We start from the raw sequence: 27,149 nt of genomic DNA on the forward strand, positions 1-27,149 counted from the left end.
AACAACAGCCCAAAAATCTGACCGTCCTAGCTTATATACAAAATCACGAGTTCAAACTCCAAAAAAACTCGATTCTAACCCAAATTTGAACTTGTATAAAATGTGAAACCAATTGTGACATCTGAATTTTCACGTCGAATCAATTTAGAAAACAACAAAAAAGACCATTCAATTATTTGAGCACGACAGCTTTAACCTATTTTTGTGCCCCTGGCCCCAGCAAGCAATTCCTTGAAATATTCGACAAAAAAAAGCAATTAACCTATCAGCAGCAGCAGAAGAAAAAACACAGTAAAACAATATACACGACATACAAATACAAAACAAAAACAGGCTCAAACAAGGGTTTATGTCATAATCCTACAAAGCAAGATAATATTCTAGTATTTCGGTATTCAGGATTTAACACACTAACCATTCAATCCACATCTTGGCAGTCTTTAACTGTATGCATTTTTGATAGATAACATGACGCGACGATCAACTCTTTGCCAGTATATGCACAACAGTTTAAAGCCTTTTCCTAAACTGTGAGCTAAGAGAATCTATTTCTGAATACAACAACATATTAAGTTAATAATGACAATGATCAAAGTTGCCAAATAGCCAAAACTACGACGTGGGCATAGTATCGCGCCATTTAGCCATCAGATTCAACTAGGGCAGCAATACAAGGTGACAAAAGAAACCCTGTGTGTGCAAAGAATGGGTCAGGTAAAGTGGGCATGAAGACGAAGTTATCAAAGTTAAATGCAAAATTCATCAAAAAGCGACTAATCAATACAGAATTTTGACAATTTTTTTTAATCATCATCTCACTTGTTCACGAAACTAAGAATTGTGTTGCACCTTCATATATAGCATAACTAGGACTAGTGGGAAATAGGATAGACCTAGGGAATGCAATGCAAAACTGAAAAATGGAATCCAAGAAAGATTCATAATTAACCAGTTCTGGAAAGTAAAGCATCTTTATGTTTGACAATACATAAATGAAATTTACTGAAATAGAATAAGCCAATGATGTAGAAGTTGCATCTTTCACTGGCAAGATAGTTTTTAACTATCAACGACCACAAACATACATGCTCCTCTAAATAGCCTTTAGATATGAAGTTTGCTAAAGGTAAAATATGATTACATGGAAGTAGTGGGACGTGAATGCAATAGCACGGAAGTAACACAAACAGGCATGCTAGTTTAAAAATGACTTTCAATAATTTTAAATAAAATTTTCATCATTCTTTTGTAAAGTTTTAGTGGGATCATATCATCTTGCATCACGTTATTTTGGGAGAAAGCCATATGACACATGTCTTCTACACTAATTTGATCTGAATGAGGAAATATCAGAGTTAGAGTTCCATACTTGATGTGCCAATGTATACAGGTAGCTCTCTAATTATTCACTGTGAAAATGTCAGTCATAAGTTGCAGATCACCGGCAGTATATAGCCTGATCAATCTGTGGAGGAATCTGTTTTATTTCTGTTCCAAGTTCTTGTTCAATCCGATGCCTGTAGTCAGATTGATTTTCATGTCATGAAAATAAAATGGAAATAATGCATTAGAACTTGTGCATTGACAAATGACCATACAAGTTAAATCGGTCCTCATAGGTGATAAGATTGACAGCTAAACCAAGGTGACCAAACCTTCCCGAACGCCCAACCTGACATCACCCAACCGTTAGCCTGGCAGAACATATTCCAGTACAAAAGAAAAACTTGTGTAGACAGTCAAGTAGCATGACCGCTTTGATGATGAATCAATTTCAGAATTTGGAGGGATGGGCAACTTCAAACATGAATGTCTAACTTGGGGCCTCATATTTTTGGAGAAAATTATGGCCAAATGTGATTCTCTTTAATTTTTTTTTTTTAAAATAGGCCACATAATAATGCCATCTTAGATTGATAGCTCGTCTGTAATTTATTTATGTTTTCAGATGAATCAATAAATAAATGACAAGTAGTTCATGTTCCCTATAATATCTCTCAACGAATTGGTGGCATTTATAGTTAACTAATATAAACACAGTATCAAGATCATACTCTGTGAAGATATGTTTCAGCATTCTTTGGGAAATCAAAGTTAATGACAACATTAACGGCTTGAATGTCAATTCCCCTTGTAAAGAGATCTGCAACAGCAGCCAAAACATGTCAAAAGAGACAAGCATATTCAGAACAAGATACTGAACATGAAAAATTAGTCCAACTTCTCAGTATGGACTAGCATTTTGGGAAATATGCTCAATCTAGTTTTCCAGTCAAATATTAGCATGTTTTCCAATAATCAATAAAACATTTCACACAGTGTATGAATCTTTATGATGCAGAAAGGAGTTAGGGTCTTTTTTAAGGCACAATATTAATCTATTCACCTACAAAATAGACAAGAAATTACGATCTCTCTCCTAATTTCTTGCTAAACACATACCGCTATAAATTTTACTACTTACTCTTGACTACTTCAAAAAAAAAATTACCTTTTAAAGAATTTGTAAAACTATTTTAAACCATATCACTTTAGATTCCCACCTCAACATAATTGAACCACAACTTTCTCAAGAAGAAGACAACAAATGAGGATAAGGCATTAAACTTGGCAAAGCAAGACATGATATTGGACAAAACACAGTTAGAAGAAGGCTCCCCCTAATTTCCTTCCACTCCCATTAAACTTCTTTTTTTCAACCAAGGTGGTACTTTTCTTGCTCCCCCTTGTCTAGATCTTGAAATCATGTGTGCATCACTCCAGATAACATGCTTCAACTATGACCAATGCAGAAATTATAAAGCCAAAAATCTCACTGGTTGTGCATGGAATTGCCTAAAACTTAGAGATACTAGCTGATATGATCATAGCAATGAACATGCTTGATTCCAAACAAAAACAAAAGGCAACTCAAGGTAAAACATTACCATACCTGTGCAAACAAGATTCCTGCATGCACCATTGCGGAAGTCATGGAAAACACGATTTCTGTGATCTTGCAACATTTTAGCATGAATATAGAAGCAAGAATAACCCAGCTCAGTAATTTTCTTTGCTAGAAGCTCCACCCGGTTAACAGAGTTACAGAAAATAATAGATTGATTAATTTGAAGCTGTTAAAAACAGATAAACCCGTCATTCAAAGTATAAGGAACATTTTGAAACTACAAAATAGTCCAAATAAGGATAAACCTTCGAAAAAAGGGTATTGAGGCAGTGAACCTTCTGCCTCTCTTCAACAAAAGCATAGTATTGTGTTATTCCCTTCAGTGTGAGTTCATCCATGAGATTGATAATATATGGTTTTGGAAGGTATCTGTCCTTAAAATCCTTAACAGTTACAGGAAATGTCGCTGAAAACATTAAAATCTGCCTATTAGCAGGAAGAAACTGAATAACCTGCTCTATTGATGGCAGAAACTCTGGAGAAAGAAGCTTGTCAGCCTGTAAGATAAGAAATTTGAACTTGCCGATAAGAAAAGGGAATGAACAGGGAAAATCCAAATTTGCTATTGCAAGAAACTGACCAGAAAGATGTCTGAGAAATATAGCATATTCATTAAGGATAAGGGAATATAGAACAAAATAATATCTTCAAACAATCAAAATTCCTCAATTAATCTAATAAAGCAAGATCAAACTTCAAAACATTACCTCATCCATGATAAGCATTGAGCAGTCCTTCAAGACACAGACCCCTTTTTTTGTAAGATCAAGTATTCGACCAGGAGTTCCAACCAGCAATTGGACAGGTTGATATAAACGCATAATGTCATCCTTCAGGCTAGTCCCGCCAGTAGTAACCATAATTTGAATCTTCAAATGCTTTCCAAGTTCCTTACAAACTTGTGATGTCTGAAGAGCTAATTCTCTAGTGGGAACCAATATCACAACTGAATAACAAAAATTGTCAATTATTGGATGAAAAAACATTCAGACTAAACAATTAACATTAGCATATAGTACATGAAAGGCTTCATGGTATTAATGAGATATATAGGTGACTGTGTGATGCATTTTATTTCCTTTATGTGCCAACAATGTCTCGCACAGTACATAAAGCATAGATAATGCACAACAACATAACAAAAATGGTGGACAGCATAAAGAATACATAACGACTTTAAAACTATGATGTTAATGAGAACATAGAAAATATGAACATGCACCTAGTAAGAAAAATGAGCAAGGAGAAGACTAATGTTCACAACTACAAATGCTCATATCTGAGCCAAAATATAAACCAATTGCAGTTACAATTACTACAGTGGAAAAAAAAGTATGACCTTGAATTGCATTAAGATCTTGGTCAATTTTTTCAAGCGCAGGAATACAAAATGCAGCAGTCTTTCCTGTCCCATTTTTAGCTCTAGCAAGAATGTCGCTGCCAGTGAGTGCAATAGGAATGCTTTCTTCTTGAATAGGTGAAGGTCTTTCAAAACCCTTCTCGTATATGCCCATAAGAAGTTCTCGCTTCAGAAAATAGTCCTCAAACTCGTTCCCTTTAGTTGCAGTTACATCCTGGCAATTATATACCCACAATTATTGCTAACATAGATATAGTCTTATAGAAGCAAAGATTTTCCAACCAAAAGATAACATAATGTATAGTTCATGGTCTACTTCATTGACAGAAGAGGACATGGGGGCAGTCAAACTATTCCAACAAACAAGATGGAGGAGTTTCTTTGAAAATTATAGGAAGGTGCTGAATATCATATACTGGCAGAATAGAGAATATCATACATTTTAATCATGCATTCAGCAATATGTTACATCTGGGAGGAAAAGAATGTATAGATTCTACATATGTAGTACTTAACATAAATATACGCACAGAAATATATCTAATATGTAATACATAATCTTTGACTTGTTTAGATAATTACTTATGTTTATATATTTGAAATAACTGGAGATCCATTAGCATGAGGTGTTCCAGCAATTGGCTGCTCCACCAAAACACAAGATCAAGCTGGCTTTTCTTGTGAGTTCTCCAGGTGTCAAAAGCACGCAGATAGTCTTGCCGCACCTAGAATTACAATATGGATACTATCATACTAACTTGGCAACGCTTGAAGATACCGAGCAAAGATACTAGCTCCACTATCCATACCTATTCAACTTTGTTAAACCATAGTAGCAATTCGTTGTATTCATTACTAGAAATCAACATGGACACCAACTTCCGGTATGTTATTCCTTTAGCCTAGTCACACAGATAGAAGAACATAAACTTTACCTCTGTCTTGTAGCGTGTATCAGAAGGTGGTATGTTCAATTGTGCCTTCCAGTCTTGGGAACTGAAATCAACAATGATAAAATTAATTTAAAAGGTAAAGAATATACGTGTTGAAATGATGTTGTGACACAATGACTTTCCTAACTGAACTGAATAAGTAAAAAAAAAAAAAAATCTTAACTATATGATACCACAACTACATAGAAGATCATAGTCACTATAACTTACCAAAATAAACTACAAATGATCCTCTAGACAATCACAAATAATTGGGACAAATATGGCATGATAATGATGTTTATGTTTCTTAGAATGTTCTAGCATTATGCTCATAAGTTAAAATAAGGTGCCGAAAAATTTAGAGAGCTTATCAGATCAAATGAGATTCAATTAGCATATCATCATGTTTTGATTAGTTAAGTCATGAATGTGCATATTTAGTTTCCTTAAATATGGAAGTTGCTAATGATCTCAGCACAACTTTCCATATCTCAAATAGAAAAAATGGCAAATCAGGCCTGCTTGTTTAGCTAAAATTGAAAATAAAGTGCATATTTAACTTCACTTAAACTCACAATTCTCAAAATGTAGTCAAGGCCAACTGTCCTTGTCCATATAAAATAAAATTTTCAAAACGTCAGTGCAGTAAGGAAATAATCTTTCTCATCAATGTACCCAACTGCAAATGGTTGGGGCTAACCCAGCTTGAAGATGATACTGGGAACTTCATTCTAGTTTTAGAAAATTGCAAATAGGATTGTCAATATTGGATCATTTAGTAAAACCAAAATACTTAGTTTAGTGTAATGTAATTCTATTATTTTTAAGTATGTTGAAAAAATAAGTGGATCGTGAAGGGAAAATATCAATTCATTTGCTTTTTAAATGATTCTTACTCATTGTACTTAAATGCAAATCTAGATGAACTCATATAAATTTTATTCCTACCAATATGCTTCCACTTAAATTCTTTACTTTTTAAATGATATTTGAATTCTGCAGAAACAAGATAAAGAAAAAAATATCACTTGAATTCATTTTTTGACACGTGCCAAAAAGTGTTCAAATGTCAACATCCATTAGCACAATCAATCCAGACAACATAGGAGAGATTATCCATGTCGATCAATATCAAATTCCCATAAATTACAAAAATTGTACGCTCTCACCGTGTTGTCCAATGCAGTACAATATTTTAGACCATATAACAAACAACTCAATAACTAATGTCTTTAGGCAAGTCATTGCTAATGTTAGCAAACTACATGGAAATATTTCATTTGCTTTCAATTTTCAAATATAGTAGGCAAATAAATGTAGTATTACAGATTAATCAATTAGCACTGAATTTTAAGTATAACAAATCTAAAGCAATTTGATTATGTTGGCTAGGAAGAAGTTTGATTTCAAAGTTCAACAAACTGAAAACCAAAACACAGAAAAAAAAACATTGAAACAAAGGAAAAATATAATATTATAAGGGGAGAAAAATGAATCTAGAGATATAGAAGAATTTGTTGGTTTCTCTTAGTTCTCTAGAATCAAGCTTTGCCACTAATGGAGCATTCGAAAACAAGGGAAAATGCAATATGAATAAGGGGAGAAATGAAAAGGAGCTTCTAGACATAAAGAAGAATGTTTCAGGCACTCTTAGCTCTCTAGAAACGAGATTAGCCACTAATAGGAGGTAAAAGAAATAGGTTACAAGAAACATCTATTTTTTCTTGCTCCTTGTTCCACTCTTCAAAAATTTTGATCTTCCACAGTACATTGCCTCTATAATTTTAGAATTTTGACCTTTACTCCCTGTTCCACTCCTGAATATTTATAGAAAGATACAAGGGTTGTCAATTACTAATTTTGGAGCATCAAATGTGATATACATGAAGTTATATGCTCGTTAAATAGGAATACCTTTGCTAAAAAATCCTAGCTTTCACACTTTGTTGGGTCCTTTCAATCAACTATGTAGTGTTATAGACTATATGTGATCATATCAATTGCATAAGGCCTGAGGCAGATGTACCAATTATCCAGAAAAAGATAATTTTTTTTTTCAAATCATATAAGAATTGATCAATGATCCCAGTTTAGTAATTTCATGAACTGTTCACACTAACCCTACCAACTCGAGAAGGTACAACCTCCAGGATAACTGAATAAACATGTGGCAGACACTTTCCAAGATATCCAAACACAAATAGAAACAAAAGATTATCATATGCCACATGCATAAATTACAACCAAGTATCAAAGAAAATCACCAAAACCAATAGCTGGCATATATGCTTATCATTAGTGGAAGCAATTACTGAACTAAAAGAAGTAACTCTAACTGATTTAACTAGTTCTCCAAAGAGTTGCAAGTGTTAAAACAGGCAACATTGCAGAAAAAATAATCGAAAGCATAAATGCTCGTTTTCTAGTTTACCTAGAATCAATAGCCTCGGATTGAACAGATTGCGCTGGTTCCCGAGCACCGGAGTCACCCCCCATAGGGTTCCTCCTCGACCACTGTTGCTGCTGATATTGGTGCTGGAACTGCGGACCCGGCTGCCCGTGCGCTTGGCTCCGCAGCACGTACTGCTGCTGCTGAAGATTCCTCGGATAGTAACCAGGGTTTGCACTTCCGCTACCTCCTCGGCCGTTCCCCATCCCAGGCGGAGGAAATCTACCACGAGGATTCATCTTCTACACAAAGCAATCCTCCCGCGCGACGACGGACGAATCAAAGGAAAACCAACGAAAGATCTCTCCTTAAAAATCGAGAGATGAACAATACACTTAAAAACCGGAAAGCAACGACTAAATCTAGGGTTTTGTGATCGAGGAACTTCCCAAAAAAGCGCGAAAAGGGAGGAAGTTATCTGATATTGCAGAAATCGAACGAAGAATAGCTTCCAGATCGAGGGTTTACTACGTTAACCGAGTGATCTCTCTTCCTCTCGATCCCTCTCGAATCGAACTGAGGACGAGGCCGCGAAGGAGAAGGCGAGGCAGGTCTTCCAGAATGGAGACAAGCGGATGACACATATGCCCTTTTACATAAATGACCCTTAATTTCCTTATCATTTATTCACATTAAAAAGTCAGCCAATCTTTAAAATGTTCATTTTATTTAAAATTTAAATTTATTTCTTTTATATTTTATAATTTAATTAATTGTCTATTAAATAAACTAGTATTTCACCCGTGCAATGCACGGGATGTTATTTTATATAATTAACAATTAAAATTAGTAAGTATGAGTGTTTGAATAATTTATTAAAATACAAATAAGTTAAATTGTACAATTAGAAAAAAAATTTATAAATTTTGAAAAACTTCCTTAAATACAACGTTTGTTGTTGAATTTTTCTGTTTGCTGTCACTATCACATATCAAAATTTTTAGACCAATAGGATTCGTAACTCTGGATACAACGACATACAACTGACCATGACTAAAAACGGGGTTCTTTATTAATTTGCATTGTAACTGTATTTAATATTTTTTGTTCTTAAGTTGGCTTTATTGTAAATTTAAGTTTTAGTATTATTTTCTAATATGTCAAAATAGAGTTTGTTAAGTTGGTCGTAACCATATATGATTTGGCCCGAGTTTATCTAATTTTTTATTAAATATTCAACCGATACGTAGTAAAGTATATTTTTAATTTAAAAAATGATTGATGATAAGAAGATAATAAATAAAAAAACAATAATTTCAGATAAAATACTCAATTCAAAATTAAAATACCGCATAAATTAAGTTTAACGATATCAATAACATTTAAATTCTAGAAACTCCCATAATTAAAACCAAGATAAATGTTTCATATGTCAATGACCTTAATACCTAAAAAAACTTACAATAATATAAACTTTAATATATCAATCTTTCTCTTGTTTGATAACTGTCTTCAATTTTTTATCTGGTGCAGTAGATGAGAACTCATCAATTAGTGCTCTCTTCAATGAAGTATCATTCAGAACGTCTTTTGAAATCATAGTCGTACTTGTTGATTTTAGAGTAGTTGAGACTTCATCTTCAGAAGAAATAACCTAGAAAAAGCAAATTCAATCTAATACTATTTCATAAAGATCTTAAAATCATGATTTTTACCTCTTCCATGTCTGCCTTTTCAGCATTGTTCAATTTTGAAAATACATCAGATTCCTATATAAACTAACAATGATAAGAAAGCATGGGTGAAAATTAAAAAAAAATATATAAATAAAAAAATATTATCCACCTGACTTTCAAAAAAATCACCACAGTATTTTTCAATAATATCATGGTCCGTTGTCAATTTGATGACAGTGTAAGTCCCATTAAATCCACGAATTTGATCCTGCCTAACTTGAACTTTGAAGAGAACCTTCCGATCAGCTAAATCATCAAATTCTTTTGGCATTTCTATTGAAGTGGATATCCTGAAATATTATGTGATTTTTTATATGTTACCTAAACAAAAATTCAGAAAAAAACATTTACAACCGATAATGGAAAACCTGATTTTTTATTTCGGCCCTTAAATCGAAGGCTGTTTTTCCAATAAGCTCAACACACTCTCTATCCAAAGAGGAAAAGAGCATTTCCAATACACACTCTTGAACCTATCAAAACATAAATATTTAAATAAATCATAATGTATCACATTAAAATAATATATTTCTATCCATGATGTCATTGACAAAGCAGGAAAAGAGCATTTCCAATATTGTCTAAAACTTGAGCTCGAATCTTGAACCTATCAAAACATAAATATTTAAATAAATCATAATGTATCACATTAAAATAATATATTTCAGATTCCATGTCTGCCATGATGTCATTGACAAAGTCTCCCCACAAGGTACATGATAGTTTATTGTAAAAAAATATACAACCTCCTAAAAACTAGTAAAAAAATAACTGATTATTAATTGCAAAGGGTTAACCTTTAGTGTATTTCAGCCTAAAGTGAGTGAATGAATATATTGCAATCCTAATTTATAGAGTGTATGCAACCTCACCCTCATTTGTAACATATGATATTTTTTACCATTAAAGTTATTCAATATATTAGGAATCTGTGTTTTACCATTTAATAATAATAATTCGAGCATTAAAGTTTATGATATATTAAAATGCATTTAAAAATCGATGTTTAAAATACCATATTCGAACATTAAAAATTTATATGAATTAAAATAAATTTTCTATGGTATTAATATGGATGAAAAATTTTATTTTTACCATTAAAGTTACGTTATTAGTTTATGCTTATGAATTAAAATGTATTTAAAAATATGTAGTATTAATAGAATGAAAAGTTGTATTATCAATCTCACGATTATAGCTATGTTTAAAATACCATATTCAAAAATTTATTGTTTCTTTAAATACGTTATTAACTTCAAGGTAGAATATGATATATGAGAAGGTAAATTGAGCAATTTCACAATTATATATGATCACTATGAAAGAGGATATTATCTTGATTTTATTGAAATTTGACCTTTGTCGACTTCAACAAAATCTACTCAACTAACTCAATCATATCCTTAAATACTTTATTAACACTATATTAGTGAGGCATTTTCGTTCTCTTATTACTTGATAGATGTTCAATCTCTTTTTAAATAATAATTTTTAAAATATTATTATAATTCTATATTTATATAATTATTGGTCAATTTCGAATATATAATAATTTAATATAAACTTTAAATTTTGATTTTGTAAAAATAAATCGTCAAAATTTTGGTTATCTGAATTTGAATCGTTTTTTTAAATATTACAAATTTGGTGAAATTTATTTATTCGAATTAAAAATTCAACAAGGTCAACCATTTCTGCTACTCGCCTCGTCGTCTCCGACGACGAGCGACCCCGTTGCGAGATGGAAGAAGCGATCGACAACGCAACCTCTCAAAAGTTTGAATCGCTCCCTTGCAATCCCATTCGATCCTTGCTTTGGATCTCACTTCCCTACTTCTTTCTCCGGCAGGGTTGCAGTGGTGACGGGGGCCAACAAAGGAATCGGGCTCGAAATATGTAGGCAGCTCTCCGCCAGAGGAGTCACGGTGGTGCTAACATCCAGAGACGAGGAGAGGGGTCTCGCGGCCGTCCGCAAGCTCGAGGCCTCGGGCGCTGCCGATGTGGTTTTCCATCAACTGGATGTCAATGAATCTGCTAGTGTCGCTTCTTTGGGGGATTTCATCCATACCCGATTTGGAAAGCTGGATATACTGGTAAGAAGAAGAAGAAGAACTGTTTTGCTGTATGTTACGAGATTTATCTAACACTGTAAATTAACATCCTAACTCTTTGCTCATCATCTGCAATTTTAATTATCTGTGTTATCAGAATGATTAGGGGTTTCCATGCTCATTAGCAGAGACACCCACGCTTCCACTGATTGGCCAGGATTTTAGACTGTATATTTGGTACAATAATCATCAAGGATTTTGTTAGCATTGATATATGTAGTTGGACCTTATTAGCTCAGCGTTGTCACATCCTCCATGACAAACCCAGGAAGTAGCCATATCAATTTGCTTCAGAGTTATTTTTTCATCTTTACCAGTGGATATTAGAAAAGGTGATATGAGGATAGGACTTACGTTAGAACATCCTAATAGCAACTTATAGTGTAAGATAGGAAGTAGTGCTCAATATTGCAGTATGAATTGCATTCCTTCTCACTTTGTTAGCAACTATATGAAGAAAAAATCTTTGGTCTTTGCATCACGTCCGCTAAGCCATTTGTAATTGGTCCTTTGCTTCTAGTAAATTGCTACAACATGGCAGTTACTGTCAAGTTCTGTTTATAGAGTTATGAGCTTCTTTCTCTCAGCTTCATTTCTGTCATACAATTTTACAAGTAGTATTTGTTGATAGAGTTGCAGGTATTGAATCTTTGAGTTAGCCCTATAGACATTTTAGCTCCTCCACCAGGATGCAACATTTGCACCTAACTGTGTTCGTAGAAACTCGTGAACTAGGGATGCTCAAGCCACAATTTTTGGCTCTGAAGACTTGGGCAACATTGAAGGCTGTTGTAAATAGCAAGTAGGGAGTTGTCTGAGAGGGCAATAAGTAGGGCTCCCAAGGATCAGTAGAAATGGACAGCTTAGTAGACCAATCAAAGTCGTCTACTGGAGTGCTAAGCTCCCAAGGATCCGCATATGCTTAGGAGTTAAAGTCCAGATTAGGGGAACGTTATCTATCACCCCATCAGCCTCCATTTCTCCAGTGATAGCTGACGAGGAAGTATTACCTCGAGATAAACTTTGCGTTTTTGGAGGTCTGCCCCATGGGAAGAAGGACCAGGCCATCAGTGGGATTCAAGCAAAGAAAAACAGTATAAGAATGTGGGATTCATCTATCAAAGCTGTCTAAGGCTGACTCTTTACTGTCTAGAGTCTAGTGTTTGAAGATGGCCAAATAATGCCATGTCCAAGGGAAGAATTCACCGCACTACTGAAAGAATACTGTTTGGAAAACATGAAAATTGGAAGTGTGGAATTTCACATCTCCTCTTTAACCATCTTGGTGACATTGTTTTTTCCAGGTGAATAATGCAGCGATTGGTGGAGTAGCACTGAATACTCAGGTACTGGATTCCTCCAAGCAAGCGGTAAGCCAAATAAATTCCTTGAGACTTAAGGCACCTAAAGCATGTAAACTACTGGAACACAATGATGACTATGTTACATATTTTATTTTTTATTTCCCAAATTCATTATAGAAATATAACCCTTCAAACACAAAAGACCAATTTCAGTCTTCCAATGGAAAGGGAAATAAAATCCCTAGATTGAACACAGAGAAGAAATAGACATTATAGAAAGTGGTTTGTTGTGTGTGATTCTTTCTCTAAGGAAAATGTTATAGATGCAGCCAGTTAGTTCATCAGGCCTGGCAAATGCAATCGTAGAGACTTATGAATTAGCCGAAGAATGCATCAACACAAACTTTTATGGTCCAAAGAGAGTGACAGAGGCATTAATCCCTCTGCTTCAGTCATCCCAATCACCAAGGATAGTGAATGTGTCCTCACTCTATGGGAAACTGCAGGTACAATGTCCATTTTGAAATTTACAATCTTTTTTCCTTCTCCAATCTGCAACTTAATTCTTCTGTATTGTTCTTCCCCATGTCAGTATATCCGCAGCGAAAGAATCAAAGAAGAGCTAAGGAATGTGGATACTCTTTCAGAAGATAGATTGGATCGACTGTTGCAGGCCTTCTTGAATGATTTCAAGGAAGGGAAGTTGGACCAAAACGTCTGGCCAACTAGAAACATGATGGCATACAAAGTCACTAAAGTTGCTTTGAGTGCTTACACAAGAATCCTCGCAAAGAGGCATCCAAGATTCTGCATCAATTGTGTTAATCCTGGTTTTGTTAAGACAGATCTAAACTGGAACCTTGGAGTTTTGCCTGTTGAAGTAGGAGCTGAGGGACCTGTGCATCTGGCCATGCTCCCTGATGGAAGCCCCTCAGGGCTTTTTTATGATCTGAAAGAAGTTTCCTCCTTTGAATGAAACGATCTATTAAATTTAAAATTTTCTTTTATCTACTTTTTTTTTGTCACATTTTACAAGAATAGCTTGCTCAAAACTCTTGTTTTCTCTGTAAGAACAAATGTACCTTGATTGCTTAGTTATTATATATTTTACATTGGCAAATTAATTTACAAATATTGTTATTTCTGATAAATTTCCCCTTATCTTTTCGTTTGGTTGTTCTCCAGATTCAATCTCCGCCACTCGTTTCGATGGCAAAACTGCGTCCATTCATTTTGTCCGCGCGTTTCCATCCGCCAGTCTATCCCTCTGCGTCCGCCTCAGATTGCTCTCCCTGCCCATTTTTCGGCTGCTGCTCCGCCTCGACCGCGCCCTCGAACCTCATCCCATGGCCGCCACAGTCCTCGAGTCGCTGGTCGTCCCCTCCCCCCTTCCCACCGCCGCGCCGAGGGCCGCCGCCGCGCTTTTCCCACTCGCAGGTGGCCGTGGGTCGGGGCTCATCCCCCGGTTCCGCGGACTGAGATGCGCGTCGCTTCCCCTGAGGGCCGCCGCGTCCGGATCGAGGATGGTCGCGAGGAGGGCCGCCGCGGCAGTCGTCTGTGAGGCGCAGGAGACCGCCGTCCAGCGTAATGCTTTCCTTCCCGTTTCTCGTCTAGGGTTTGGATTACGGCGTCGTGGGTTGGAACGTTTAGCTCTTTTTTAGCTGTGAGGGGTTTTATCGAGTTCATGTTTTGGATCTTCGTTTGTTCAACTTGAGCAAGGTTTTTGCTAGTCTATACTCGAACTCGATGACCAAATTGATATAAGCTGAAGTAGAGGATTGAAGCAGTTGGAAGTAATGTACTCTTCGTCAGTTGCTTGTGCTTCCCACAAGTCGTATCTTGAATGAAGAGGACGATGAACGTGGCAGAAGCTTCCTGCCTTCTTCTCTGACTCCTTACTGAGAAGCGTCACTAAGATGCCACACCATTTGGTTAAGATCTTTAGGTGCTTTCTTGGTCTTAACTCATACTTCATAACTAAAGCAAATACCCATATCGGCCCCCTGGTGATGAATACTTTCTAGTTCAGGCACTTCTTTTCAGAAAGATCTCTTTAACCTAAACAACTTGATGGATTGAAAATTGGCCAATTTCTCATTCTTGACAGCTTCTCCTTATGTAATTATAAGTTGATATGTTTTACTGTCTTTGCATCTATGCTCCAAGTTGAAGTTGATACGATTTTGATACAAAATATTTGTTTACCTTTCTGTTTGGTGGAACAACTTGGACTGACATATGCCAATTTCATACCTTGATAGTTTGTCGTCATCTTTAAGTGTGTTGATATCATCTAGGTTAACTTCTGAAAAATTTGATGCAAATTGTTGCTTATCTAGTTAGTTTGTGAAACAACTTGACGGCTAGAGAAGAGTATTTTGGTATACTGGATATCTTTTATTATGGTGATCCAAACACAGAATTCCTCATTAGCAGGGTATTGCTCCGATTATATAAAACCTTTGTAATGGTTTTTGATCATTGCCAACTCGTGCACAAATTTATGCCCATGCGAATTATCATTTATTTTAGACCACTGTCGTGCTAAATTTGTAGATTTGTTGAATTGGTAAGAACTCAGTTTACAACTCATCTTGATTCGTTTCTAGCTCTTATATTTCAGCCCTTGACAATTTTTTCTTTTTACCATGGATAATGTTTGCGAATTTTATCTATTACCAAGCACCCTTTTTATAACATTGCAGTGGCAGATGTATCTAAAGATACATGGCAGACACTCGTTCTGGGTTCAGACGTTCCAGTCCTGGTCGACTTTTGGGCACCTTGGTGCGGACCGTGCCGAATGATCGAGCCAACGGTTGCCAAATTAGCAAAGGTTTATGAAGGCAAGCTGAAATGCTATAAGCTCAACACTGATGAAAACTCTGAAATAGCTAATCAATACGGGATTCGCAGCATCCCAACTGTAATGATCTTCAAAAGTGGAGAGAAGAAGGATACTGTGATTGGAGCTGTGCCGGAATCTACTCTGGCCACATCTATCGAAAAGTTCATCTGAAATTAGTTCAAGGAGTCTTTTTCTGAGTTTCATTGAATATTTTTGCATGCAGCTCTCTGTGCTGTATATATTGTGCTCTTACCCTTCAACCAAGTTATATTGCTCAATGCTGTAAGAAGCATTTGCTGATATCTAAATCTCTGCTTTGTAATGTTCTTGTTCCCCCTATTCCAAATGTGGTTGTAGCATAAGATTTTTAGGAAGCAAGTTTTGGTTAACAAGAGCAAGGACATGTTTCTAAGAAGCAAATCTCTCAGCCTCTCTCTTGAGGAGCTTTAGGTGCGGAAATATATGATCCAAATGACACCCGTAATGAAGCGAAAGAATGGATTCTACTTGTTCGATGCTGCTTAATGCACTGGAGTAATCATCGGAGCAGAGTTGAACAGAGGCCAACTTCATCAGCTCGTGTCCCATGACGATGTGATTCGCATGGTAAAGCTTCTTGAGGATCTGAAAGAGTACACAAGGTTCATATTTTCTGAAAATATAGATCCGCATCACTTTGAATTGTATGTTACATTACCGCAATATCGAAAGTTTTCTACGAAACATGTTTAAGTAGCAATCAAAGTATGGACTTGTCGAACTGAAACAGCTACAACTAAATCTAGTGTTTCACAAACATGTGTGGGAACTGACACATCAAAAATCTTGAGAAATTTTCTATCTTACAGAGTGTATCCAAGTTAATCATGTATTTAAGGATAAAAACAATACCTTAATGGAAGCCATACAGTGTTCTTCTGCCAGTTTGAATTCTCCAATTCTAACAAATGCCTCTGCAACATTATCCTCGGCCTGCATCGCGGTGCAAATTCTTTCGATCAGCGCAAAGTCAATCCTAATGCCGATGGTTTAGTTGATTTACTCATTCTAATGTTTGTATTAGTAATATGAAAAATTCTTTCCCATTAATATGTCAAAGGATTCCCCGACCACACAATTTGAGTATTGTGCTAAGATAGATTCTTGAAATTCCTGAAATCAAGCAGCTCGGAAAATTTAAGAATACAAACAAAAAAAAGGAAGAAAGAAAATGTTAGCGGGAAGAACAAACCTCAGCGACAATCTTACTATATGGATGCCTTACTGATCTGAGCTGACCAAGAGAATTCAGCATATCTGGAACCAAAGCATCAGGAGCTTCATCGGCACCCAAAGAATCCTTTAACCTGCGAATACGAAGGATTTCAGATTTTCCAAGATGCGCGCCGATATGAAAATTAAAGAGGGAGGCTACCTGCCATACCTCTGAATTTTCGCAGCATAGCTTTCAGATGCTGCAGATAAATCCTTCAAATTACGATAGGAACAGCAACTCAAACACTGGCCTGCAGCAATGTGACTCTTGGCTCCTCCTTCACGAAGCAACAACATTCTTGCAACACTATTATATAGATCTTTTTCATGGCTCGGCAACTGACAAGTTGAAAAGGCTTCAAAACCATATTTGACCAATTCAAGCAGAATAATAGGCTAGAGTACTAGAAGATTATCTTCGACGTACAGGTAAAGAGATCTTAAAACTGTGAAGTTCGTTAGAAACTTGCAACAACTCGTCCTTGAGCAGTTTGTCATAAGCAGCTTCTAGGACTGCACCAAGACAATGAGGTTGAATGCATCTGAAAGCATTGATAACAAGATCTGAAAGGATCGCTGTGGAACAACTAAAGCAATGGCATCGGAAGGAGTATTGCTCCTCGAGCAACTTCTGCCTATCTTGAAGATCCAACTGTCCCACCTGTAGAAAATAGTTAGTAGCAAAGTTTTTTCTCGGTATCAATTCGTTAGCAAAATAAATTGCAGTGAGATCTAATATACAAGTGAGAATTCACTGGGATGGAAATGTGAATATTGCTCAAGAGGGAAAAAAAATAAAAGTACCTGAGGACCATAAGACAGCTCAAGTGGACTCCATGCTGATACAAGTTCTATAGAACGTACAAAGAGTGTACGGGAAATAAAATAAGCATGAGAATTAGGCTGGCACGAGTGATTAAACAAGCTGCCCTTTGTATATATAGCTTGCGCTACTCTAACCTGCCACATGAATAGTTTGTCATGTACGAGAAGAGGAACATTCAATAACATCGCAAACAGCCAAACACACAGGTATTGAGTGGCTGACAAATATACTACATAAGTTAAAACATCAACCACAATAGTTTCTGATGTTGCTTCTCATTCGCAGAAATAACATCCTAGATAAAGATTATGGACAAACACATAGCTGCTCAGTCACTAGGCTAAGACCGTTTGAAGTGAAAGCTTAACTGATAATGCTTTCGTTGATTGTCTTAAGAAACAATCCAGACTTTTAGGGAACTATGAGATATCAGTATCAGTTAGGCACATATATGCTTACCATGTAACACATAGGTGATACAAACAAAAACTAAATGCAATAAAATAAGCAGATGTATTAAACAGACCAGTTACAATCGATGTGGATATCAGTAACCTAAAAAACATATTCTATAAGAATGATTTAGTGATGGTCATAATCTGTTCGGCCATAACCAACTCCTCAAGATGCTTCCACAGGATCACTGAATTTCCATCAGTAGGCACACTTGATAGTATTACCAGGGAAGCAAAGTAGACACCATCAGACAACTTAAAACATTTCAGAGCTGACATACATGTAGAATAGGCGCTTGATGATATAATTGAAATGAGTTTACTAGAGCAATCAAATGTCAATATGGCACAAGGTTTGCCAATAAGCAGAACAGTATTTATGAGAAAAAAAAAATAAAACACATTGTGATTAATAAGTAAAAAATCAATGAACATTGAAGCATAAATCGAACAGAGGAACAGTATAGGTAAGTTGGTTACGACGCAGCAGACTTGCAAAGAGGGCAAGGGTTAAATCAATCTCCCTCCTGCGTCGTAACCAACTGCACTTTCTCGATTTACCTCCTCACAGATGGTCGTGGGGCCGACCGTGTGGGGCCGCTAAGGTGGCGGATCCACCTTTTTGCAGAGGAACAGAAGGCTCACAAGTTATCTCATAACCAAGAACTGAGGGATAAATAATAACAAGGATATTTAATCTTCAAACCTGTTCAGTACTTTGAGTAATATAATTTTTGGAGGTTGAAGCATTTGTAATCTTCTCTAAAGCCTCATCTCGACATAACGATCTCATATGGACAACTGCCATTGAATTGACCTTAACCTGGGAAATCGTCAGAACCACCTGCACCAATGAAAAGAAGTTTCAAAAGGGTATACATGGTTTAAAAAAAAACTAAAAGACATTAAACATACCAAAAGAATTCCTCTATGAACACTTGGGATACAACAAAGACAATGTACACAATCCAATAAGCAAGATCAAGTGTTATACAAGTTAGAATAACGAAATTGTTCATTATATCTGTTGCAAAGTAAGCAAGAAACATACTGCTCAAATTGCATATCAGCATCATGACACAATGTTATAGTCTCCAAAAATTAAAGGTTTAGGATCCTTATAAATTTTCCCAAATTTTAGGATTCAAGTCATCCATTTTTAAAATGATTTAAATTCTGGTTCATGTATTCCTTTTCCTGAGATAGTAGACAATTATACACAGAATCACCACATTGAATGTCTCAGGATGTTAAATCTGTGTTCCTCTATATCCACGAATCCTACTCAGCTCAAATGAAGGCATACTGATTGTCAAACTAGCACTCCTTCAAGAATGCATCATTTACAAAGGATATTTGCTTACACTTACTAATTAAATTTAATATTTTTTAAAATGATTTAAGTTCTGGTTCATGTATTCCTTTTCCCAAGATAGTAGACAATTATACACAGAATCACCACATTGAATGTCTCAGGATGTTAAATCTGTGTTCCTCTATATCCACGAATCCTACTCAGCTCAAATGAAGGCATACTGAGTAGACAATTATACACAGAATCACCACATTGAATGCTTAGGGATCTTAAATCCGTGTTCCTCTATATCCACAAACATTTCATCAAAATGAAGGCAGACTGATTGTCAAACTAGCACTCCTTCAAGAATGCATCATTTACAAAGGATATTTGATTACACTTACTAATTAAATTAAATATTTTTTATATATAAAACAAGTAGAATAGGAAGATAAAACAAAGAACCAGCTCTGGCACTGAGCATGTGATTGGAAATAATCTATTTAGCAATTGAATAGCATATCTAATTTGGCAAACCAGATATTTCAAAAGACCAATCACCAGAAAAATATTAATCAAAATCCAGAACCATGAATAAATTACATTTTATATCACCTGGGCAACAGAAGCCGCACTGAATGGGAAATCTGAATTATAGAAATGATGCAAACAGTGCAACAAGACAACTGCATAGACATGCGACTCCAACTTAGTAATTAGAGGATTTTGAGCATAATTGTGGACAAAATCCTACAGAGGCAAATATAATATAGGAATTAGACATGATGACAACTATCTCTAAGATAGTAATATGGGGAAAAAACAGTGCTAATATAAACACTCACCAAATAATCCAAGGGACTAGAGTTCCTCCCAAAAGCCTTCCATTTTTCAACAGAAATTGCAATTATTCGGGCAGCTAAAACTATGTCAGGTGGCAATACAGTAGACCAGTGCAGACCACCACATTCATGACGATGTTCTGGAATGTGATTATTGGACATATTGACTCCAATACTCCTGGCATTACTTGACAATCTATCCATAGATTTCTCAAGATCTACATACACATTTTTCTTTGGAGAATGATTGTCAGCTTTACTTGATGATTGTTCCCCAACAGCTTGTTCCAAACAACCATTAGAGCAGTACACTGGTATGGTACAAGAAGGGCAGAATAAGAGATCAGTTGGTACTTCTTCGAAGCAAAAGTGGCAGCGAGTTTCACGGTAAGCCTTCAGCAAAATCTGTATATCAAGACAATATTCAGTGAAGATGCAGACTTCATTATCAGAATTTTTCTATGGGTTAGTGCTTAGGCAACTAAGGACCGTTGCATATTGTTTTAATCAAGGAATATGAACATGGAAAATTGAATAATCAATAAAACATGATAACCAATGATTGTTAGATGAAAACACCAAGATCCTACCGCAGCAAGAGGTTGTTCATGATGAACTAAGGAAGCTGGAGGAATGTCATTTCCAAAAGTTAGTCCTCTTCCTTTATCGGGTGTAGATACACATTGAAGTGATAGAGATTGTAACTGAGCTGTCACAAAGCCAATGTTGTATCACTCCTTGAAAAATAAAAATAAAAATAAAAATTAGATTCCTAAAAACAAACATATCAACAAAGTAATATCGAATACTTGGCTCAAGCAAGCAACGCTACATTAGTTTTGTCATGACATCAATATTGCCAATGTAGTTAATCATTGGGTAAACTTTGCACTACCATGATCTGATCTCAAGTAAGCACGATTCTCATACAAAAAAATAAAGTTTAAATCACAATGAATATAATATGCTTACCTGAGGAATCTACATTCTTATTTTTTCCACCATTGTTTGCCATTGCAGTCACATTTGACTTATCAGATTCTTTTAACACGATACCCAGCTCACCTTTAATTTGGTTCTTCCTAGACAAGTTCTCTTCCAAACTGGCAGCAACTTCTAGGTCATGTTTGGCATGTCCGTAATTTTTTAAAGAAGCATTTGCCTTCCCTCTTCTCTATGGATGCCTGCCAACACAGCACAAGTGAAAAGGGAAAAGATGGAAACAGAAAAGCAAATGACTACATATGTTCCACAAGGTCATCAGTGCAATGGTAAAATTAAATAATTGCATGCTGATGCAATTAAAAGATATGGATCTGAGGAAAGACAGCATTCAGTTATTTGATAATGTTGCTACTGTAGCTACAATAAAATATCCATCTCAGCTGGACATTGTAGCATGTAACCATGCCACGGGTCACACAGAAACAACTGTGACATGACTTATCTATCAGACTCTTTCTGTATCTTGATTCCTTATTGCTGTGAAATTGTTGTATTGAAACTAAACCATCATGCACAATGCTATAAAATGACAGCATATGCAATATATGAAATATGCATGTAAATGCCGGACAATAATACAATATAAAGAGTAACAACTTATTGAAGGAACAAAAATTTGCAATTTATTTTAGATGAACCTTTCCTTATTGCACATGACCCATTGAAAAAGTAAACTTTCCTCCAAAAGAAATAGTATAAAAGGATGTTCTACTTGCCGACCTTGACATAAGTAGGGAAAATCACAATGGCTCGATTGCAGTCTCGAATGCACTCTTTTAGAAGGCCTAGATTCTGCATGTCAAGAGATATAAAAAATTATCAGATATGAGACAGGATATTAAAACTAGTCGTAGCTCATAAGATATGAATGTCTGCAAAATGTATGGCTATTTCATCACGATTGTCTATACAACATGGAGCCTGAAAGTGGATGCAGATTTGAACCAATCTATCAACAAAATTTAGCAATACTATAAAGGCAACTTTTCCAAGGTTCATATTTCAGGTAAATAAACCTAACCTTGAAATTTTTATAGGATAATTTCATAGAGACAGTCGGAAGGATTTCTCGACAATATTGTTATGAATCAAAATATATATTATATAATCTATAAGTTTGTATTTGTGTGTAAAAATGTCACACATATATATAAGAAGTATTGATAGGGTGGTACTATGATTCTTCGAGGGGATCCTACGTCCCACAAGTCAAATGTTCAAAAATTCCCTGCGGAACAGTTAGTTTCCTATCTTGTAAGATGTATAACAAGGTCTAAGACATGATAGAATGACCATAGAAGAAAGTGCAAACCAATTTGATATACCAAACTTTTAACAACTATAGCAGAGAAAGTGAAGCTTGACAGCCAAATACATTAAAAACAAGGCACAGTTAGTTTTAGATATTACTCAACACAACTAAAAATTGTTTGCGATAGTTTTATTAAGTTAACAGCATCAACTTGCTTCAATTAAAATGGAGAAAAAAATGAACTTACATGCATAGCAGAAGCCCTGTTTACATATAAAGTGGCAACCAAACTTGCATCCATCTCAGAGGAACTTGCAGGGGCATGACGCAAAGCCTTTTTCCCAAATATAATAACAGTATTAATAGGAAAATTCAGGAACAAACATTAATATCATCAATAAAATTATTTTTATAATCAAAACACACTCCGTGGAGTTTGAATTATAAAGTAACACATCCAAGCATTTTAGTTACTGTCATCCTATGGCTGAAACGTTGAACACCGCCTTAATTCAACAATAGAGGGAAGGAAAAGGTTGCCAACTAGCTCACTCAATTAGTAAGGGCCATTGATTTTTTTTTTTACATAGTTCTTAGGTTTAAAATCTGTTTTCAGCCAAATGTGAGTGCTCGAGGGCTATCATAACTATTCTAAAAAATAAGAAGAAGTAAAGAAGATACGCATACTATTCTAACGAAGAAAAATGACGTTATTAATCATGTATAAGAAAAAGAATGAGGAAAAATAACAGACCTGCGAGTAAAAGCTCAAAGCTTTAGCGTATTGCCCCTTGGTAAAACACCTCATTTCCTTTCTGCTTCGAATCCAAAGCAGCTTCCTTGTTCTTCCGACAGAGTGCAGCTTCAGGATCTGTCAACTCCCTAATAACCTAAACCAAGGAATTAACAGACATTAATTCCACAAATTTCACGAAACAGACAAGGATGCTGAAATTACTTGCTGAAACTGAGGCGAAGAGCGTAAGAAGTCAAGAATCAGAGAAGAAGAGATCGTCAAATTCTCCGGCGTGCTCTCGCCGATCACCCGCTTCAAATCATCCGGTATTAGGGATTTCAGCCTCTCCATTCCTGCTACGGCGATCAGACAATACGAATTCGCATAGCGAAACCCCGAGCAGAAGCTGATAAGAACCCTAAACCCTGTCCACGAATTTTTAGTATTAAAAGGATATTCTTATAAAAAATAAATATCAAAATGTCAACTGCTCTACCTTATAGCTATTTTAAATAAAATTATTATATATTTTTTTAAAACTTAAAATAATTTTTACCGAGAACAATGTTAATCAAGTTATAATAGAAAATTTTCAACATTTTAATTTTAACTAAATTAAAGTAAAGTAATTTTAGTTAGAATTTTATATTAAAAAATAAAACAAAGTGTCCTTTTGATATTATTTTCAAAAACATTCTTTTAATAATAAAAAAGATTTTTTTTGTTTTTGCCTAAAAATCTATATTTTAGTATTGTTTATGAAAAAAAGTTGTGATAACTGGGGCTCATATTATTTAGAAAAAAAATAAAATAAAAGATCATTTTATATTTATTTTTTATATTTTTTAAATGGTCACTATACTTTTGGGATCAATAAATTAAAAGTCTCACAGAAGTTTCAAAACTCAAATTTACCTAAAATACTTATAAAAATGATGGTACAATAAATATATAATATTTTTCATTAAAATTAAAAATATCAAATAATAATGCTATTTATTAAATAAATTAAGGGGGAGATGATGATTAAGCCTCCGAGACTTAGCTTATGCGCCTTCCGCCACCGCCCAGCGCTGGCCCTTCAACGCCGCCGCCACCCGACCACCCTCCTCCTAAAATGCGCCGCCTCTCTCACCATGCGCCAGCTCCTCCAGCTCCACGCCCGAGTCATCACCTCCCCTCCTCCCCCCGAGGCCGTCGACCCCAACCTCGTCGCCGTCAAGCTCATCTGCGCCGCCGCCGAACTGTCCGATCCCCGTCACGCCGCCCTCGTCTTCCACGTCCTGCGCGACCCCAACATCGTCGCCTGGAACTCCCTCCTCCGCGCCCTCGCCCTCCACCGCCTCCACCCGGCCGCTCTCCACCAGTTCCGCCGCCTCCTCGCTGCCGGCTCCCCCGCCCCCGACGAGTTCACTTTCACCTCGGTCCTTAAGGCCTGCGCTGGGCTTCTCGCCCGGTCGGACGGCGAGATGGCGCACGCTCTCGTCCTCAGGCGCGGCTTCGCCAGCAACGTCTTCGTCGGCAACTCCCTCATCGACATGTACTTCAAGTTCGGCCGACCTGATAATGCTCGATGCCTGTTCGACGAAATGCTCACGAGGGATGTCGTCACCTGGAACAGCCTCCTGTCTGGATACTGTTCCCGTGGCCATGTAACCATGGCGAGGAGAGTGTTCGACGAAATGCCCGAGAGAAGCATGATTTCATTGTCCGCGATGATCACAGGCTATGCGCAGACGGGCAACTTGGACGCAGCCCGTGAGATATTCGACGAGGCAATTGATAGAAACGTCGGCTGCTGGAACGCCATGATTTCAGGATATGCTCAGAACCAGAAGTTCTCAAAGGCCATTGCACTCTTTCGCGAGATGCTCAACTCACACACAGTGGAACCCAACGAGGTCACACTCGTGAGCGTCCTCTCAGCCTGCGCTCACTCAGGTGCCCTCGACCACGGGAGGTGCATCGATCGATTCATCGAGACGAAACCGATGAGGTTAAGCCTCTTCCTCGGCAATGCACTCGCAGACATGTATGCCAAGTGTGGATGCATCGCCGAGGCCAAAGCAGTGTTCGGCAGAATGAAGGAAAGGGATGTCATATCTTGGAACACAATCATCACTGCCATGGCCACGCATGGCCATTCTGAGGAAGCAATCTCAACGTTCCATGAGATGTTAGATCGAAGTTTAAGGCCTAACGACATTACTTTCATGGGGATTTTATCTGCCTGCACTCATGCTGGTCTGGTGGATGCCGGGCTTCGCTATTTCGATACCATGACAAAGGTGTTCGACATTTTGCCGCAGGTGGAACACTACGGATGCATGGTGGATCTTCTCAGTCGATCCGGGCGACTTGATGAAGCAGAGGATTTGGTTAATTCAATGCGGGTGCCCCCAAATGAGATTGTCTGGGGTGCTTTGTTGGGTGGTTGCAGGACGTACAAGGACACGAGCAGAGGCGAACGAGTAGTTCGACGGATACTCGAGTTAGACCCTAAGCATGCCGGCAGCTATGTGTATATGGCAAATTTGTATGACAGGAAGGGTAGATTTGAGGATGCAGCGAAGTTAAGTTCGACGATGCGAGAGAATGGAGTGGTAAAGACTCCAGGTTGCAGTTGGATTGAGGTGGATAACACGGTACATGAAGGGTAAAATAAATTACTTTAAAATGTCTTATTGACGCTAATAAATTTTGTTTGACGCTAAAAATATTTTTTTAGATAAAATTACAGGCTGAATAGTGAATGGTATTTTTTTTTTTATTTTTTAGTAAAATATTTCTTTTCGACATCGTTTTTTGTTTTAATTTAATTCTGAGCTGCTCCTCACGGTCAGTTCACTAGCAATTGGGCCGCCAGGCCCATCGAAGGATGGGGCGACATCGGCGACAGCGGCGGGACGGCGAACAAGCCGCTCTTCGTCTCATCCACTTCTAAGTCCCACAGGCTGCTCCAGATCGACGGAGACAAGGGGTGGAGGAGGAGGTCCTCGGTCGCCTCTGGCTCCGACGATCGAGACCTTTTGATCTCACTTGATGTTTCCGTCTCCGTTCCTCTTTTCCTCTTCCCTCGCCGCCGCAGCAGGCGGGGCTGCTGGAAGAGGAGGAGGAGGAAGGGGGTCGTCCGATTCGGCTGCGGAGCATCCGAGCTCGTTGGGGAAGTTGAGGATGGCCTTGCGGCCGCGCATCTGGAAGGCGGCGCGGTCGTACGCGCGGGCGGCATCCACGGCGGCGTCGAAGGTCCCGAGCCAGACTCGCGACCCCCGCCGCTTAGGGTCGCGGATCTCCGCCGCGAACTTTCCCCACGGCCGCTTGCGCACGCCGCGATATCGCCGGCCCCGGTCCTCCCCGCGGCGGCCCAGTCCTGGGGGCGAGCGCGGGGGAGGGCGACGGCGAGGGACGGCCAGAGATCGGGCAGCGGGAGCGGCGGATCGGGGCCGAAGCGGATCATGGGGGCGGCCGGCGCGGGGAAGCAGAAAGCCGATTCGCGGGGACGAGCGACCGCGGGGGCCGGAGGGGGGAGGGCGAAGGGGAGCGGAGTTGGCGGGACGTCGGCGAGCAAGTGCTCGCGAATGAGGTTAAGAGTGGAGCCACCGACACCGCCGCCGAGGAATGTTTCCATAACTAGAAACAGAAACGGAAGCAGGAAGAGATTAAGAGACCAAACACGATTATGGAGAAAAAGGCTTGTGGAGGCTGTGGTTATTTAAAGGCAGGGACGAAAATTTTCAGGTACGCTATTACTTAAAATTTTAATAATTTTTTTAAATAAAATGGAATAATTAAGGACATAATTTTAAAGATTCAACGTAAATGAGATAAGGTCTTCTGGTCAAAATGTTAAAA

At 37.4% G+C, this 27,149-nt stretch overlaps 4 protein-coding genes and 2 pseudogenes across 7 annotated transcripts; 3 read left to right on the forward strand and 3 right to left on the reverse strand.

Annotated features, from left to right (window-relative positions):
* Positions 1-292: 292 nt before the first annotated feature.
* LOC141840257 (DEAD-box ATP-dependent RNA helicase 6-like) lies at positions 293-8,210 on the reverse strand. The gene is made up of 11 exons (XM_074728185.1): positions 8,160-8,210; positions 7,674-7,933; positions 5,243-5,303; positions 4,287-4,521; positions 3,655-3,893; positions 3,193-3,444; positions 2,933-3,113; positions 2,055-2,143; positions 1,599-1,672; positions 1,370-1,517; positions 293-690 (listed from the first exon to the last, which is right to left on the reverse strand). The coding sequence occupies exons 2-10, from the start codon at positions 7,928-7,930 to the stop codon at positions 1,439-1,441; spliced, it is 1,467 nt and encodes a 488-aa protein (XP_074584286.1). The 5' UTR covers positions 7,931-7,933; positions 8,160-8,210; the 3' UTR covers positions 293-690; positions 1,370-1,438.
* A 2,852-nt stretch (positions 8,211-11,062) lies between these two features.
* On the forward strand, positions 11,063-13,912 carry LOC141840258 ((+)-neomenthol dehydrogenase-like). 4 transcript variants are annotated; one of them, XM_074728186.1, is made up of 5 exons: positions 11,063-11,143; positions 11,217-11,460; positions 12,783-12,848; positions 13,106-13,288; positions 13,375-13,912. In XM_074728186.1, the coding sequence occupies exons 1-5, from the start codon at positions 11,109-11,111 to the stop codon at positions 13,756-13,758; spliced, it is 912 nt and encodes a 303-aa protein (XP_074584287.1). In that variant the 5' UTR covers positions 11,063-11,108; the 3' UTR covers positions 13,759-13,912. The 4 variants fall into 4 exon arrangements, with proteins under 4 accessions (XP_074584287.1, XP_074584288.1, XP_074584290.1 ...); XM_074728187.1 differs by having other exon boundaries at positions 13,112-13,288; XM_074728189.1 differs by having other exon boundaries at positions 12,783-12,824.
* On the forward strand, positions 13,912-15,952 carry LOC141840259 (uncharacterized). The gene is made up of 2 exons (XM_074728191.1): positions 13,912-14,366; positions 15,488-15,952. Exons 1-2 carry the CDS (start codon positions 14,129-14,131, stop codon positions 15,799-15,801), a joined length of 552 nt encoding a protein of 183 aa, XP_074584292.1. The 5' UTR covers positions 13,912-14,128; the 3' UTR covers positions 15,802-15,952.
* Positions 15,953-15,969: 17 nt separating this feature from the next.
* LOC141840256 (uncharacterized) lies at positions 15,970-23,702 on the reverse strand (annotated as a pseudogene).
* A 697-nt stretch (positions 23,703-24,399) lies between these two features.
* On the forward strand, positions 24,400-25,957 carry LOC141837001 (pentatricopeptide repeat-containing protein At4g18840-like). The gene has a single exon (XM_074724489.1). The coding sequence runs from the start codon at positions 24,434-24,436 to the stop codon at positions 25,955-25,957; it is 1,524 nt and encodes a 507-aa protein (XP_074580590.1). The 5' UTR covers positions 24,400-24,433.
* Positions 25,958-26,136: 179 nt separating this feature from the next.
* LOC141839351 (ethylene-responsive transcription factor ERF105-like) lies at positions 26,137-26,925 on the reverse strand (annotated as a pseudogene).
* Positions 26,926-27,149: the final 224 nt, after the last annotated feature.

Source organism: Curcuma longa, chromosome 11 (assembly GCF_044706935.1).
Source record: "Curcuma longa cultivar G26 ecotype Majalengka, Jawa Barat chromosome 11, ITB_CL_G26_1.1, whole genome shotgun sequence".
In the NCBI taxonomy this organism is placed as follows: Eukaryota; Viridiplantae; Streptophyta; class Magnoliopsida; order Zingiberales; family Zingiberaceae; genus Curcuma; species Curcuma longa.